This window comes from Corvus brachyrhynchos, unplaced genomic scaffold (genome assembly GCF_000691975.1).
Source record: "Corvus brachyrhynchos isolate BGI_N302 unplaced genomic scaffold, ASM69197v1 scaffold7, whole genome shotgun sequence".
Classification (NCBI taxonomy): Eukaryota; Metazoa; Chordata; class Aves; order Passeriformes; family Corvidae; genus Corvus; species Corvus brachyrhynchos.
The window spans coordinates 4,269,118-4,285,365 of NW_008239054.1; the positions used below are offsets into that span (position 1 = coordinate 4,269,118).

General features: G+C 39.6%; 1 protein-coding gene across 13 annotated transcripts in view; it reads left to right on the top strand.

Annotated features, from left to right (window-relative positions):
- The window catches only part of LOC103619037 (poly(rC)-binding protein 3), a 495,171-nt gene that overhangs the window by 431,664 nt on the left and 47,259 nt on the right, over positions 1-16,248 (top strand). For all 13 annotated transcript variants that reach the window (XM_017739090.1, XM_017739083.1, XM_017739086.1 and 10 more), the window contains one exon: positions 11,967-12,118. In XM_017739090.1, the coding sequence (XP_017594579.1) occupies positions 12,041-12,118 (78 nt within the window). In that variant the 5' untranslated portion in view covers positions 11,967-12,040. The remainder of the gene's footprint in view (positions 1-11,966; positions 12,119-16,248) is intronic.

Here is a 16,248-nt window from a genome sequence, read left to right on the forward strand (position 1 = left end):
CCTGCTTCAAAGTACAAGTTTTCAGCCTTTAATTTGTAGCCTGGGTCATCCCCAGGTCTTTTGTATCATCAGAGCCTTCCAGATGTGACTCATTTTGAAGAACTGGGTTTCCCAGTTGTTGTATTTGTATTGTAAATGTATTGCTTGTATTGTAGATTTATTGTCACTTTTTTTTTTCACTGTGTTATCATTATTATCATTCTGCTCCTATTTGAGCTCTTCTCATTTTTAATGTCTGCAGTCCATGGGGGGTGTTATTTATTTAGTAGTAACCCATTCCACAGTGTATCCCTGGCATTTCTGCAATAAGTCAGCAATTATCTTCTCTTGGTCTTTACTTTTTTCTTTTGAATGAACAAATGGATCACTTTGTGGTCCCAAACCAAAGGTGGGAAGGTAAGGGTGCCATCAAATCATTCACATTAGCACAGGACCTGTCTTGTTTTCATGAAGAATGTAGAGCACCAAATTACACATCTGGTTATGAGAATGAAACTGTTAAAGGTATTGGGATTGTGTATGAGCCACAAAGCTACTGGAGCAGCTGAGGGAAAAAAAGGGAATGTGTGTCCTGTGTCTGCTTAAAGCACCTCTTGTTGGGAATTCCTCTGAATCTGGGAGCTTTTTCAGTGTATTAGTTCACTTTCAGAGTCCCCTCCTCCCTCTTTGCTCGCTCGAGGTTATCACTGGGAGAAGAGGCTCCCAGTGGCCTGCAGTGGAACGTTGCACCTCTGCTTAGTCTGTGTCTCAATGAGACTTGTGTGAACCTGACATTTGACATCCCTGTATCTCTTAAAAATGTGGAAAGTGTTTGGGAAGCTTGTATGCATTCATGCACATATATGCAGGTACATGTGTATGCACGTGTTTGTATGGAAAGGGACTGAAGGTTAGACAAAAGGACAGACACTTCATGAAGCACTGTTTCAGCTGAGCAATTTGGTGAAACAAATGAGTTGTTTATTCAAAAATAGGCTCTTTCCTTTCTAAAGGTTCCACAGAAGTAACAAATGGATGGCTAGAGCCAAATGCAGTGCTAGAGTAAGATACAGGGGCTCACTTTACAACTGGCACTTTGAAGTTGCTAATAAACTATTTGATGTTTTTCTTTGGTTTTGAATACTTCATCAATTAAACTGGCTTTTGAGTTTAAAGATTCTCCTGGTTTAAATCAGTGACAAAAATATTGATTTAAGCGGCTTAAATCTTGGCATGTGTTTGGCTCTTTATTCTGAGTATTGACTGCTCATAGAAGAGTTATTTGGGCTGGGTTTTGGGCTTTTTTCTCGGTTCTTTTTTTGTTAAATCTTTTTTCAAATGAGGCTCTGGAACATTCTGGGGTTTTTTACCTACTGCAGAGTCCTGAGTTTCACAGTGAAACCTGTATAAGGCTGTATGTTTTGACTAACCATCAGTGGCTGAGAACTTAACTATTCGGGTTGTGGCTTTTGAAGGCAACAATTCCAACACCCTGGCAGGACATTGCAACATTGCTATTTGTTTTCCCCTTTTTTCCCCATGAATGATGGAAGTCTTTGCAGCACTCAGCCATATTTGCAGCTGTTACAGCTGTGCTGCTGTTGGACCAGTTTCTGAGACAGTTCCATCTTTGCCTCAAGCAAGCACAAGTGTGGTGTCCCAGGAAGGAGCCTGTGACTCACACTCCAGAGGCTAGTACTCATCCCCTTGTTGACTGAAGGATGGGAGCTCATCCTCTTCCCTTTCTGAGAGGCTGTGTGAATTTCCCTTTCTTTAAAGAAGTATTTATTTTATTCATCTGGGAAGCTTGAATGGATTTTTAAATCACAGCCTTGTAAATAACATAATTAAGGTGATGACTAAAGGGATATTTTTGCTCTTTTGTGTCAGAGATTCAATTATATCAATATATAATATTTTTATGTTTAATAAAGTAAAATGTATCATTATTATTGTCAACCTCATTTTGCTAACCAACAACCATGTCTGTGGTTTGAGTGAAACAAGTGACTCATCTTTATCAAACCAGATATGTCTAGAAAACATTTAATTTACAAATAGATTGGACAAAGATATATTCTAGGACAGATATCATTTCAACACTGATGAAAATATAAAACCCCAAATATATTTAAATATCTGTTTGTACTGTGCCCAGTGGGAACGTACTTGATGGGTTATTGTTTCCTATTAAAGAAGCTTCTGTATTTCCTTGACAATTCTTCTGGTTTGGGGAATTTTTTCCTTTGATCAACAAGAAGCTGGCAAAGAAAATTACAGATCTCTATGTCTATGAGACTGTTTCTACTGAAGATAAAAATCTCATTTTAAAAAATCATTGTATTCTTAATATTTGCTTATTAGATTACACCCCAGCAATGTGGTGCATAATGTTTTAAAATTTGTCCACATCTGTCATGTAAAAAAATATACCTTACTTGCTTCTCAGCATGTAACCATATTCTATGCATATATGCATACTGTGTTGAAATGTATCTTTTTTTTTAATGTATGTACATAAATCTTACTTTAAATATGTTGGAAATAGACCATGTGAACAATTTCTCTGTTCTCTCACACATTTTAAAAAATTGGAAAGAGAACAGCTGTTTACGCTTGACTCTCTTGCATTTAGTGCAAGTACATTTATTTTTAAATCAACAGGCTTTATCTGTTTCAAATTGTATTAAATTTACAATTTAAACACTAAATGAAAATATTTATTGAGGAAATGTCAAAGTCATGTATTTGGCTTTAGGGGGCAGAGATTATTTAACAAATACACCACACGTTCACAATGTGTAGGTCATCAGAACATGGGGTTTTCCAGGAATAGGTGTGGACCCAAAATCTCTTCTTATATGGCAGGCCATTCTTGAAAGCAACTCTGTGTTGGGCAGACCATTATGCTACTTGTGATGGCTATCTGTTCAATTTTTTCTCACCTTTCCTGTGACTTACGTGTACATTTCTTTATTAGATTTATTATCTCACACCATATGGAATGATAAATCCAAGTTAGTTGGATTATCTGTTTCTTAGTCAAACCTAAGCAAGCAAGTAAGGCAAAATTTCAGTTTGAAACAAGCAACATAAAAAATCCCAGAGGTCTGAGAAACATGGTGCTTTACTTGAGGGTTTGGAGCCACAGCATAAAGTGGCAGCTAAAGCTGATTTTATTTTTAAAGCTATAATTAGAGCTTTAGATTCTTTGGTAAATAACTGGTCTACCATATGCATAAATTGTCTTCCCTGATGTTGCAAACTGGCAGGCTCGTGAGGAAGCTTACAGTTCATTTCATTGCTGCCATTAGGAAAGGAAAGAAAGCACCTTCTGCTCTTTCGTCCTGCTCATCCTCGAATCCTCTTGGAGAATATTTGCACAGAGTAATTTATAGTGGGCTGCCACAACTTTCTTGTGGAAGCATTTATGTTGCATTAGTCCAACACGTCAGCTTCTATTTACAAGAGCTTTTATCTGCCTGGCTTTTGCACGTATGCAGAAGTGCTAGTTGGCTACTGGGTTTGTACAAAGTACTGGCATGCTTACTCCACTGCTTGTTTTTTGGTTCATGGGAAATTGTAAAGGTGCTCTCTGCACTCCTGCCAAGGTAGTTCTTTCTGGAATAAGTGCAGAAAGAAGGGGAAAAAATTACAAAGATGGAAGATACCTTTGGCAAAAGAATCACTGTGTTTTCTTTAGCCTGGAAATTACTTACTTCCCTCAGATCCCAGATCTGTTTGGCATTTGCTGAATGCCATTATGTAGCTTTTCTAGATTTCCTGATACTTGATTTCCAGATATTTGATAGCATTTATTGACATGTGATGTTTTCTGAAGGGATAACTTTTTCTATTTTGGCAGTGTTGAGCTGTCTATTCACACATGGAGTGGTATTTTGGCATTAATTTATGTTAAATAAGTAATTGGTCATTAAATGTTGATAGTAGAAAATTTGTGAACAGGACAGTAGTCTTTATTGTGCTTCTGAGATTTTTCCTCCTGTAATAAATGCACTGTATCATATTGTTTATTCAAAAGGCTTTTACAAAAAAAGCATTATAACTAGAAGAGTCAATAAATATGTTGCTGTTTAGTTCCTTTAATAAATCAAAAAGGGAACAGCCAGTGTAATTGCCTGAAGCATATGCTTATTGACTAGCATGAGGAAAAGTGATCCATTTTAAGAACAGGATTCACATACGTCAAGTTCAGCAGCTAAACATTCAGCAGTTGAGAATAGAAATGTCTCTAATCTTTTGCTGTTCTCTTCAAAGATTATTTGACATCCCGTGATCTTCAGCAGATGAGATGTCAGTTGTGTAGGGTGACAGCATTTCTCGTTTTAGGGAGAACAGGAAGGCAGCTGCAGGGAGAACACAAGGCAGCTTCTTCTATAGATAGGGTAGGTTCTTCCTCAGGCAAAACACCATTAAACATATCAAGGAAAAATTAGTGCCACTTCACATACTTCATAAAATTGCATTCAAAAGGGGGCATTCATGGAGTCTTGCCACTTTTTATACTTGCAGTTGCCTTTAAAAGTTGGTATGTTATTTTTTCTTCATGTTCTTTCCTTATCAGTTTCACATCTTTGGCAAAACTACTACTTCCAGCTGTCTGTAGTAAGTACAGAGCTTAGCATATGGCAGATAAAGAGATTTTTACAATAATTAGTAAAAGGAGCACAGGGCTTGCGAAGCTGTGTAACTTCCTTTTGTTAGTGGCTGTTAACTGGTGGAGTAATGTGTTGCTCTTTAATCCCCTTTGACTTTTGAGCTAATATTTTACCACTTAAACCCCCCCACACACAAACAGGTATTTTGTATATCTGTTTGTGTACTCAATTACTGCTTAGTGGCCCATATTCAGCTTACTTTTATTAGTTGTTATTTATATCTCCTTGAGCATGTAATTTATTAATTTCCTGAATCCTTCTTCTCTCTAGTGTTTCTTTAAATTTCATTCTTGAGCTGTTCTTTTATCTTATTTTACCTCTTTAGCAAAAACCCATTTGCCAACTGATACATGCATGCTTTGTTCTGGTAACACAAAGAATTAATTTCTCATTTCTGGATTTTTGGACTCATACCAACTATCCCCCTACTTAAAATGGGCCATGATACGATGATTTAAGGGAGCCAGGTTCTGCAGATCTTGTTCTCTTCATGAAAGAGTTAGAGATTAGCATTAAATCTATTTTGGGGATATAAATTATAAGGATGTGAATAAAATGTATAATCTTATTCCTTTGTATAGAGTCCTCTCTAGTAATTTGGGAGATGGAAGTGATAAAGTAGAAAGGTTGATACTGCACCTGCTTCTTTAGCTATTGTTCATTAATCAGGTTCTCCTGGTGAGGCTTCTGTGTAAAACTGGAGTGTTCCAAAGCCTGATTTCTCATTTTGCAAATAGTTATTATTGGGAGAGAAATCCTTTGAAGAGCTGTCATTATTATTACTGTTACGTTATTGTGGGCTTCCTTTGAGCTTTTTGTTCTTAGTAACCTCACAACAATATCGTTTAGTAACAGTGGATGTCTTTATCCTTCAGTTGACACAGAAACTGAAGAAGTGTATGTTTAGCAAATACCCAGTTGTCTTCTTTTGCTTCTGCGGAAACTGTAAATATTGTCTGATCATTATCCTTTTTAATCATTTCTTAAAATAATGTTCCTTGAAACAATACAACTGCAGAGCAGCTGGTTTTGTTCTGCATTACACCTAGAGTTGTGGTTGTTGGGTGTTTAGTCCTTTGACATCCAGAGATGCTACTTTCAAGTGAAAAGCCATAGATAATAGCTGCCTAGCCTATCAAAGAGCTTGGAAGCAAAGTAGTTATTTCCTTGTTTGATAGCATGAACCTTTCTGTGGCAGACAACTTATTTCTAATTTTAAGCCTTTTACTGTATGGCCAAATATGTCGATTCTGCTGATAATGTCATCAGTTCTTGTCCTGTGGTAATTTATGTTCCTTATTCATTCCGGTATTCCCTCCAGTTTAAATGAAAGACTAAAACTGTGTAAGTAGCATAAATCTGCTTCCAAAGAACTGTGCTCTGCTGAAAGCACAGGTTGTTTCTTCTCATCGTGATCCCTGGCAGTGTGTTTCTTCCAATTCCTGGGAGGTCTCCCTCCACCTGGAGTCTTCTGATGAAGAGGACTTAGGTACAGCCTTTTCATGACTTCCAGTGTTTCAGATGTCATCTGTTCTTTTTTATTCACTCTTGCATTTTTTTTTTTTTTTGGGGGGGGTTATACTGGACTTTTGGAGTTCTTGCTAAGTAGATGAAACTCTGAACTATTTCTTCATAACAGTAGTGTGTTGCTGTCCAATTTCCAGTTCTTCCTAACTCATGATAAATCTCCTTGTTCATCTTCACATTACTCTGCTCATGTCTTAGTCTTCTTTTTCATCCCCTGTCTTTCCCTGCCCCCCATACTTATGGCTTGATATCTGCCTAGCTACCCCTCCTTTGGGATGTTTCCATATATTATGAAAATGACATATTTACTGTGAGATACTCGATGTTCTTATGTTTCCCTTATAAAAGTTATCTTTTTCTAAACATACAGATACATGGAAACTATATGACTGAGTTTAACTGTCCTCATGTAAATTAGAAGTGGCTTCTCCTAATGTCAGTCACTATAATTTCCCTATTCTTTTATCTTTTTTTTTATTTCTTCCAATGGAACAGCTGGAATTTGTTCTTTTGAATTTCATCAGTGGATTCCTCCTTGCTTTCTTCATAATTACATTTTTCAGTTGGTGGTGATGAAGCACCATAATTAGGTTCAAGAGGTTTTGAGGCCCAAACACAGAGAATGCTGTGTTGGGTGCTCTGGCCAGTTTCCTCCTTCCCAACAGCTCAGATTTTACAACCATATAATCAAGATTTCACGCAGCAGAGCAGGCTTTCGCCTTTAATATTTCCAGGTGGTTCTTGCTTCCACATTGATTTTTCTCACATTATTCCCTGTATCAGGTACCTGAAGGTTCATTTCTCTCTTTCTCCCTGCCTTTCTTCTCTTATCTCTGCATCTCTTTGCTTTCCAGCACACCTCTGTGACTGTGCAGCTCCGCCCCATCTCACCCTGTGCACACTCTCTTTCTCTCCCTCCTCCCTTGCATCCCTCTGGATCTTTGAGATGAGTAGCTTTCTTGCCAGGATCACAGATGTCAAATAATTTATTTGGGCTTTAAACTCAGAGATCAATTGCCTGATGTCTACCTTGGTACTTTGTTGATTTTATTCATCTTTGGCACCCCTGCCTGCTGCTTTCTTATCCTGCATGCCTGAAGTGGTTGCCTTAACATACATACTTTTTTTAAAGCACTGTGCAGCCATATTCTCTGCAATGGTCTGCTTATTTTCTTGGAGGGAGTCAGTAGGCTTGAGGGGTAGGAAGGCAGGTGGTCATGAGATTGACATTCCATGTCTCAGGCTTCAGGCAGCCAGCTCACACTATCCCTTCAGCCGCGAGGATTCCTAACCTCCATGTGTGTGCATGTGTGGGGGTTGTGACGCTGCCCTTTAGCTGTGTAGTTCATCTTGTAGCTTTTATTAATTCACTGAAATCTCTAAGGAGCTGTGTTGGGGTTTTGTAGTAGTCTGATGAACATGTGGCTTAGCTGCTTGTTGTTTTATTCGCTTAATCTACCCACAATTACAGAGAAGCCATGTTAGAAAATTGTATGTAATGAATATTGAGCATATAGGACATGTGGGTTTATGCCAGTTTGGGACAGCTAATATTAAAAATGTATAGAAACACATACTTACACATAAAAGGCATTTGCATAAGACTGCACATCCATTTTGTTGAAGTTTTAAAAAGGTTGTGGTTTTAAAAATGCATTTGGATGTCTTTTTCTACCAGAAGAAAAATGTTTCTTTTTTACATAATAAACAGCAGTGGAAATATCCACAGGACAATGGAAAAAGCCCCAAAGGAAGCAAAGACCTGCAGTTTGCTGGGATCTATCTGATGTGAGCTACTTTCCTTTATTCTGTGGGCATGATATTTTTTGCTCGTTACCTGGAGCTGCAGAGTCCCAGATCATGGATTTTGTGCATTCTGGTCCAGAGTCCCAAGGTCAGGAAGAGGATGTTGTCCAGCTGTCCTCCTGTCACTGCCAGCTCTCTGCTGAAGGCAGGCTGAAATGCATATACCCTCACTCTTAACATTTAGCCATGCCACTGACTCTGCCTCCCTGCACAGTACTCTCTGCTCACCTATGGAGTCCCCTGACTTCCCTCTGGCATCAGGAAAAGTGTGACACACTGATTTTTTTTCAGTCTGAGACTCAACTCTCCCAGCCCCAAGCATAGCCATGGGACCTCACCACACAGTGCTTGAGGAAGGAAAGCCTTCTGTGTTCAGCCTCCTCTTTGCTTGCAGAGAGGCACACACAAGGCAGGAACATAGTAAATTGTTCAAAATGCTGACTTTGCAAAGGAGAGGGAAATTATTTTACTGATTAAATATTCACAATGCGCTTGTATATGACAGCAGTAGGTTTATAAATACATGGATGTCTTGCTGTCTGGTAGGAGGCTCTGTGGAGGGAACCATTCTCTCCTTGTGCCATGATCTGACATTTGCATGTGCACAGAGACAGAGATCAGCATGTTTTTAGTGTTGTCTGCAGAAAAATTTGCTTTAATTAGTTAAAAGTAATGAAGTACAACAATGCATTTTATTTTAATCTGTCTTTAGAACCAAAATACCCAGGTCATTAACAGTGCTGTAGGTTTACTTTGTAAAGCTGTAAATGTTTTACCCAGAATACTTGCACTCTCAGGACAACTGAGGCAGATATAAATGACCTGGCATGGTAAAAAGTCTTCTCTCTTCATGGTATATGTATAGGTTTTAAATACTCTTCCTTAGCATGTGAGACCGCCTTTTTGAATTAATTCCTTTTGTGTCTCACACAGCTGCCTAACTCCTTGCAGGCACACACACTCTCAGCCCTCCCCCAGACATCTGTTCTGATTCTCAGTGCCAGGTGCCAGAGTTTAAGCTTGTTGGGAGGAGGGACGGTGACAAAATCCTTCATAAAATCAGATAGTAGTGATGTTTTTAACAATATTTGTGGTGGAATTTCATTTCTAACCTCTGGGTTTTTAAAAAGAACCCAAAAGCTGTTAGTCTTTATTTCTGATTTTTTTCAGGTTTTATCTGGAAAAGGTCAGGCTTGGGTGAAGATTGGCTTGTTGTTGGGGTAAAGATTTTCCTCCATATCTTTTTCCCAAAGTGAAGCTGTAGTATCCCAGTAGTAAAAGACCATGGCAACTGTAAATCTGTTTCTAGCCTGGGATTATTTTTCCCACATGGGAATACATCTCATTAGAAACACAACTGTACCTTCATCACTGAATTTTGATCCACAGAGGTCTTATGTACCTTGCTTCTAGACTTGAAACACAGCTGTTCTTGAAATCTTCCAAGCATGTCCTAAAGCTGCCATTGGTTTCTAGAGGTCTCAGATGGCCAGTGTTGCTCCCATAAAGTCCAGACTGCCGAGGTCTAGGCTACTGTTTATGTACCATAGTGCTCCTGTTTGGCTTTTTGGGTTTGGTTGGGTTATCTTTGACAGAGCAAAAAATGCTGGGCTGTCAGAGCCAGGACATTTCCCTCAGCAAGGAGCAGGTGAGCAGCGTGAGACCGTTCCCTTTCTCAGTCTGGGAACAACCACAGTCATCTCCTCTGTTCCACGCTCTGAACTTGTCAGAAGGGGCTGTCATCCAGTTGCAGGTTTTCCCCTGAGTTCTGCTCTGATCTTAAACAATCAGACTACAGCTGATACCTTTCTCTGCCATTCCTTAGGATCTGCCTTGGAACATTTTCCTCTCACCTTCTTGCACTCCTGGTGCATCAGAGACATGGCCAGGCTGCTTCTGCTTTCTGCCTTCTCACCCAGGCACTTGGTTTCTTGTCTCCCTTTTTCCATTGGGATAGGGAATATGTAATGTAACTGATAAGCCTAGAAATGTGAAATAAATGGATTTATATCAGCAGCTGTGGTCTGAGTGATGGAGCATATGGGATAAAATTCACAGAGTCCATGCTGCTGGGTTAGGGGAAATCAGGAAGGAGAAAAGAGAAGTTTAAGCTGCTCTTTCTCACTCTTTCTTTTCACTCTCCTTTGGCATGTCTGCCACTTATTCTTGCAGTCACTGAAGGCACAGGAACTCTCTGTGGCACTAGCATTCCTGGCGAGACAAACCTCTGCATCTTCCAGTGTATTTCCCAGGAGCAAAAACACTAGGAGTGGCTTGGCCACTCGCAGGCCCTGGTTGAAATTGCAGGTTTCAGCTTCAGAAGAGTGACTTGGTGTGATGGTCTTCAGATAACACACACAGGGCAAAATGTGTGACAAGGGGAAACTTCAGTGAGCAAATTTAAGCCAGATAGAGTGGAGCACGTTTTTCCATACTAATATTAAATGTGTGAGACCACCACTTTTGGAGATCAGATATATGGATTCAAGAAGGCAGTAGACAAATTCATGGAGCTGTCCACCAATGGCTATGGAAAATGCAGGCCTGGAGGCAGTTTCGCAGGGTACCATGAATCACAGATTGCTGGCAGCTCAGCCTGTCCATCAGGAATCACTCCACATGTTTCTCATGCTCTTTCTTTAAGAATTGCGGTTGACTTCTCTCACACATAACATGTTCAACCAAGGCGGGCTTTACTTTGGTCTGGAAAAGTGCTTAGTGGCTCTTAGGATAGAGCTTAATCAAGTGGTGAAACTGCCTCATGATACTTCCTCCAGCCTCTTTAGGAGAATGATCCCATAGGCCCATCCAATTGTTTAGTTCCATGCCTGAGCACTCTTGGCAAGGGGAGAGCAGCCTGCGACAGCCGTGGAACACTGCTGTACCCTCTGAAACACAACATGGGTGTCCCTAGGAGTGCTCATTAGCCAGTGCCCTATTTATATATAGTGCAAGGCAAGTTTTTGGGAAGCCCAAAGATCCAAAGCTAATAGGGTTGTTAAAGAGGATGGGTAACAGAAAGGGATGGTTACTGATAGGCATGATGTCTGTTTAAGGGTTTTATGCTCTGTAAGATAAGCCTGAAAAGGACAAAACTAAATAAGGAGTCGCTAAGCCTTTTCTATTACAGAATTTGCCTGCCCTTGGTAATATTCCTTCCTGCCCACATTTTTGTTTGTGCTGATAAATGTCCTTGCATTAATAAACTCATAATGCATCTTGTTTATCCCTTCAAAGCCAGCCCTTGCAGCTTTCATTAGCATTTTTGGATATTTATGGCTTTGTAAATGACTGAAAATCTGCCATTTGTCATTAGGAATTAAGAAAAATCTTCCTTCCACTTAGAGCTGAAGCTCAGCTTTGGCCTTTGAGGGACTGAGCCACCTCTGGGCCTCATAGACAAAAACAAAGTCAGACAGTGGCCAGATTTACAACAGCAAGTGGCTCTTAGTTATTCAGATGTCTTTGATAATGTGTCATCCACTGTTGCTGGCAGGGATCAATGTTTAGGCTCAGAATTAATTTCTCTCTAGCTGGAGAGAAAACAAAAATATCTCTTCTGCAAGAGCAAAAAGAAAAAGAGGTAGTAACAAGGAGAGAAGTGAAAACAGCACCAGGCACATGGAAAAAACCGTATGTATATATATGTATATAGCATATACACACTGCAGAGGATAACAAAGTGCTCTTCAGAAGAAAACATTGTATTTCACTCTGCTGTGCTCTGTACTTTCAACTGTGAAATACAGGAAGTTAAGAAAATTTTCAAGGTTTCAAAAGGGAGTTTATCTTGTAATTGGTGAAGGGCTAAAGAGTTGGATGGGGAGGGATAATAATCAAAGAAGCCTTTTCAGCTCTAAACTGTAGTCCAGAAAATCAAAGGAAGGGATGTTAATTGGTTTGTACAACATAATATTCTCAGTTCAGAGTAGCTTCAGCCACTCAATGGTACTTTTTCTTTCTCTCTCTCTGCAGGTTGATTAAGTGAATAGAAGAAAAAAAAAAAGAAAAACGAAGCTACTTTCAAGTATTGAAGATACAAGGCCAGGATGAACACGAAGGACGGAAAAGTGTCTGAAGGAGGTCTCAATGTCACGCTTACCATACGCCTTCTCATGCATGGCAAGGTGAAGCATTTTATGTTGCCTGTGTGTTGAGTGTGTGTGCAGCTACCAGCAGAGCCTGGCAGTAACACTGACAGAGGGTCTGCTCCTCCTCCACTATGAGTCAAAAGCACCATTGCCACGGCCAAAAAATCCCCCCCTGCCTTTGAGGGAATCCTGCTGAATTTAACACTGCAGCCCGAGCTCATTGAAACAACCCCTGCCTGTAATGAACCCATTTTGAGCGGATCCGACGGCAAAAAAAAGTTCTTCTTCCATTGATAGTGAGCCAGATTGAGCAGACCCTTGCAGGAGGCTGACCTGCATACAGCTCCCCTTTCTCAGCATTTGCTGGGTTTTGCAGGGCTTTTTTAGGATACCGGAACATTGACTCGTGTGAAATAATTGCCACAGAGTTACTGTCTGTTTCTGTTGAATGCAAATGGGGTAGAGTTCTTCGTTATTCTGGTGTGACATCTCATCAGAGTGGGTCCTCTGATATGCCAGGGATTCGTCCAGGTCCCCTGCGAGTTTGCTTTGGAAGGTTGACTCTCATTTCCTTTCTGTCCAGTGCAGCACTTAAAGCATGCAGATAAGTGGGAAATCTGTGCCATGGACGAAGTGCCAATTCAGTATTGTCAGACTGAACAGTCTGGTCGCTGCTTATTTCCCATTGACATATCATAAAGTGGGCTTTTAATTAAAAACCACATTTCATAGCTTTGTTTGTATTCTTTGCACCAGGCAACTCCAGGCATTTCTAGGTTTAATGAATGAATGTTAAATAAAGAAGGTAGTTTGGTCTCTTCCTTAATGGGGAACAGTGAATATATATGCATATTATTCTGGAGATTAAATTTGTATATATAAATCTAAAAAAGTATTTTTACTCCTAGAGTTTAATTTTATAACTGAAATACTTTCACATTTTAAAATTGTGAATGTTTTCAACCTATTGCATGAACACATGCATGATAAACTCATAGCACAAATAGGGCACTAAGGTATCTCCCACTGTATTTTACTTACGGACAAGTATGGGGGGGGTACAGCTTAAGTTTGCAAATTAAAAACCTCAGAAATTAGGTTATGTCAGATGAAATTACGTTTTTTCTCAGAAATGATCTAACCATTTTGTTTGATTTTTTTTTTTCCCCTGAAATATTCAGCTTCAGGCAGGCATCTGGTGTGTAAATCTGCATCTTAAATAGGGATCTGTCAAACAAATTTAATAACACTCTCTCTTACAAAACCCACCTAAAATCTGTACACGTGTCTGTGCTCAAAATTAGGTCTTCAGGGTTGATTCTACTGAGTTCTGGTCCCAATCCATTAAAGCATTTGAACACATACGTATCCCAGTGGGTATAAGCAGCCCTACTGGTTGCAGTCAAATTCCCATGTGCTTAAGTGGTGGTGTTTTGGGCTTTTTTAATCATTGTCAGACAGCTCTGCTTGTTTCAGAATCATGCCTTTAAAGCAAAAATCAAGTGTCTGTAATTTTCAGGACATTTTAGTTAAACTGTGAGCTAGGATTATTGGGGTGTTTTATAAATCAGAAATGAAATCAGATGAAGTTCATTTTCTCTGTTAAACATCACTGATGGTGCGTGCAACCACTTTTAACAGTAATGGATGTTATGTGTGCAACCTTCAATGCATATGTAGCCCCAAGGGTCTAAATTAAACCCACAAAAGCTACAAAGCTCAAATTTTACCTGGATCTATACAATGCACCCTCAGTTAACAAGGCACGATGGGTATTCTGTTAGCTCCACTATGTTCTAATGATGTATCCTATTGTGCCTAAGTATTGGAAAGAGTACATTAAATCAGACTTTATTTTGGTGATAAAAGTCAGATGCTTTCCATTTCTTTGATATCATTTCTGTGATTTAGAAATAATATGGAGGAATGAAGGATGTGTGAATCAATATGATCTCAATGTGAGAAGGCATTCTGAAAGCTGTATATGCCTCTGGAAGAGAAGAAACACATTTCTAGACTCTTCCTTGAGATTTCTTGTGGTAATGTTGTCAGTGGAAATTGCTGATCTCTAATTAGTATTTCTAGAAAAAAAAGTTTGTCTAGAAGCAGAAGTTGGCCTGTAAATAGCTGGACATAACTTGAGAGAGAAGAAGGGAAATAAAATAGGTTTTAAAAATAACAGTAGCAAACTGGATTCAGTTACTTTTAAATTAAGACAATTTTAAAGTTACTTATTTATTAATCCGTTTCATGGAAAAATGAGGATCTCTCCCCACTAACCTTAACTCTCTGTGTCTAAACCATTATTACCAGTGTACTTTGCATAGGGAAGACTATGTGCTTTGTGTTGTTTGCATGCATTTTGGTTGGAAGTCCCTAACTCATGCTACTGTGTTTGCTTATCTTGGCTGTAAGTTCTGTAAATGTAGGAAATTTTCAGCATGTACTTTTCATGTGATTTGTATAGTGGCTTTAAGTCAAGAATGGACATCTTAATTAGGCAATTAAGGTAAATTCTATACGTGCAGAAAGATTAGGATTTGTATGAATGGACAGACCTGTCCAAGATGGTAATGAATAAAAAAACCACAACAGCAAACAAATTAAGTGGCAAAAACAAAAGACAACATTATTGTGTAGTGAAAGGAAAACAAATGGGAAGAGTGCCTCCCCAGTGCAGGTAGGACACCACTCATGAGCACCTTTGCTTTGGGGAAAGGAGCATCTGCACGTCCAGCTGAGTTCGTGCAGGGCTTTGTGCAGCCTCTGGCTGCAGAGGCTGGGATGGCCCCAGGGAGCACAGCCACTCAGCCACAGCATAGCAAGGTTTGGGAGCAGCCAGCTGGCAACAAGGCAAGGCACAGCCTTGATATTCTCATGGCAGAAAACATGGTGTTAAGGGAGGGAAGCAATTTTTTTATCAGTGGAAATGGAAAAAGAATTTGTGCAGACCCAGCAAAAAGCCAACCACTGCGAGGTATAAAAGGTTAACCTCAGGGTAACCTCAGTGTTTCCAGGGCCTGGTATGAAAGGTATCCTCCTGAGCTGGGACTTCAGAGATTTTGTGCTGATGCAAGATGAAAGGTCTGATTTCCATCTTGTGCCATGTTACATCAGTGAAAAAGTTATGATGGTGTTACAGCCCTGAAGAGAAATCATGAGCAGCACAAAACATTTGTCACGTTTTCTGGTGATGAATTAGAGGGCAGGTGTTGGCGAGGATGCCGCAAGGGCAGTGCTTAGACATTCCTTGCATCCACAGAGAAGCAACTGTCAGTGTTTGCAGGAAATCTTAAAAGCAAGATTAGGAAAAACTTGTTACGAGGACGTGTGAGGAGGGGAGGAGGCTGCCTGGGCATGTTGCACCATCCATCACTGAAGGTTTCTAAGGACAAGTCAGACAAAAACTAAATTCATCCTGTAAAGCTGCACTCTCACAGGCGCTGCAGCCTCTGCTGCTCAGCACCTTTTTGACCAAGTTACCTGAATGCTGCTCCAGAGAGGTCAGAAACAGAAGAGCTGTTTGAAGGACATGCAGTTGGATATACAGAATATGTTAAATACTGCAGATATGCATTTTCATCCTTTATTAATGAGAAAGATGTACCACATTAAGAAATAAAGCTGTTTCTTACATTTCAGAAAAGAAAAACAGAGACTATGAGTTGAGGCTGTTTACAGTGCCCTACTTTTGTATTTTCCATCTGATTCTTGCTGTTTCTTGAAGTAAAATAAGTAAAATCACTGTGTAGGACAGACACGTGAATGAATATGGGTATTTTATTATCTTTGTCTACTTCAAAAGTATAATTTCTGGGCAAGATTGGAATATTGCAGGGATTGCAAGATTTCTGCTTCCAGCAAAGGCAAGAATAGCAACATTTGCCCAGATCAGATCACTGTTTTTGAAGGGTGTAAAGAAGACAAATGGAGTGTATGTGCATTCATGGGCAAACAGCCCACAGCCATCAGAGCCCTCTGTATGGAGAGGCAGAGCTCAGGCCCCAAAAGAACTTTATCTTTTACTTTTTCTTCCTTTCTAAATTTCTGTCAAGATAAAAATTCTTTTGGCTCTTTGCATGTTATAGGGTATAGGTGTAGAGCTCCACATTTCTTACTATTCCTTGCTCACCTGTTGCTGAATTTTCTATGCCCCTGACTTGTGG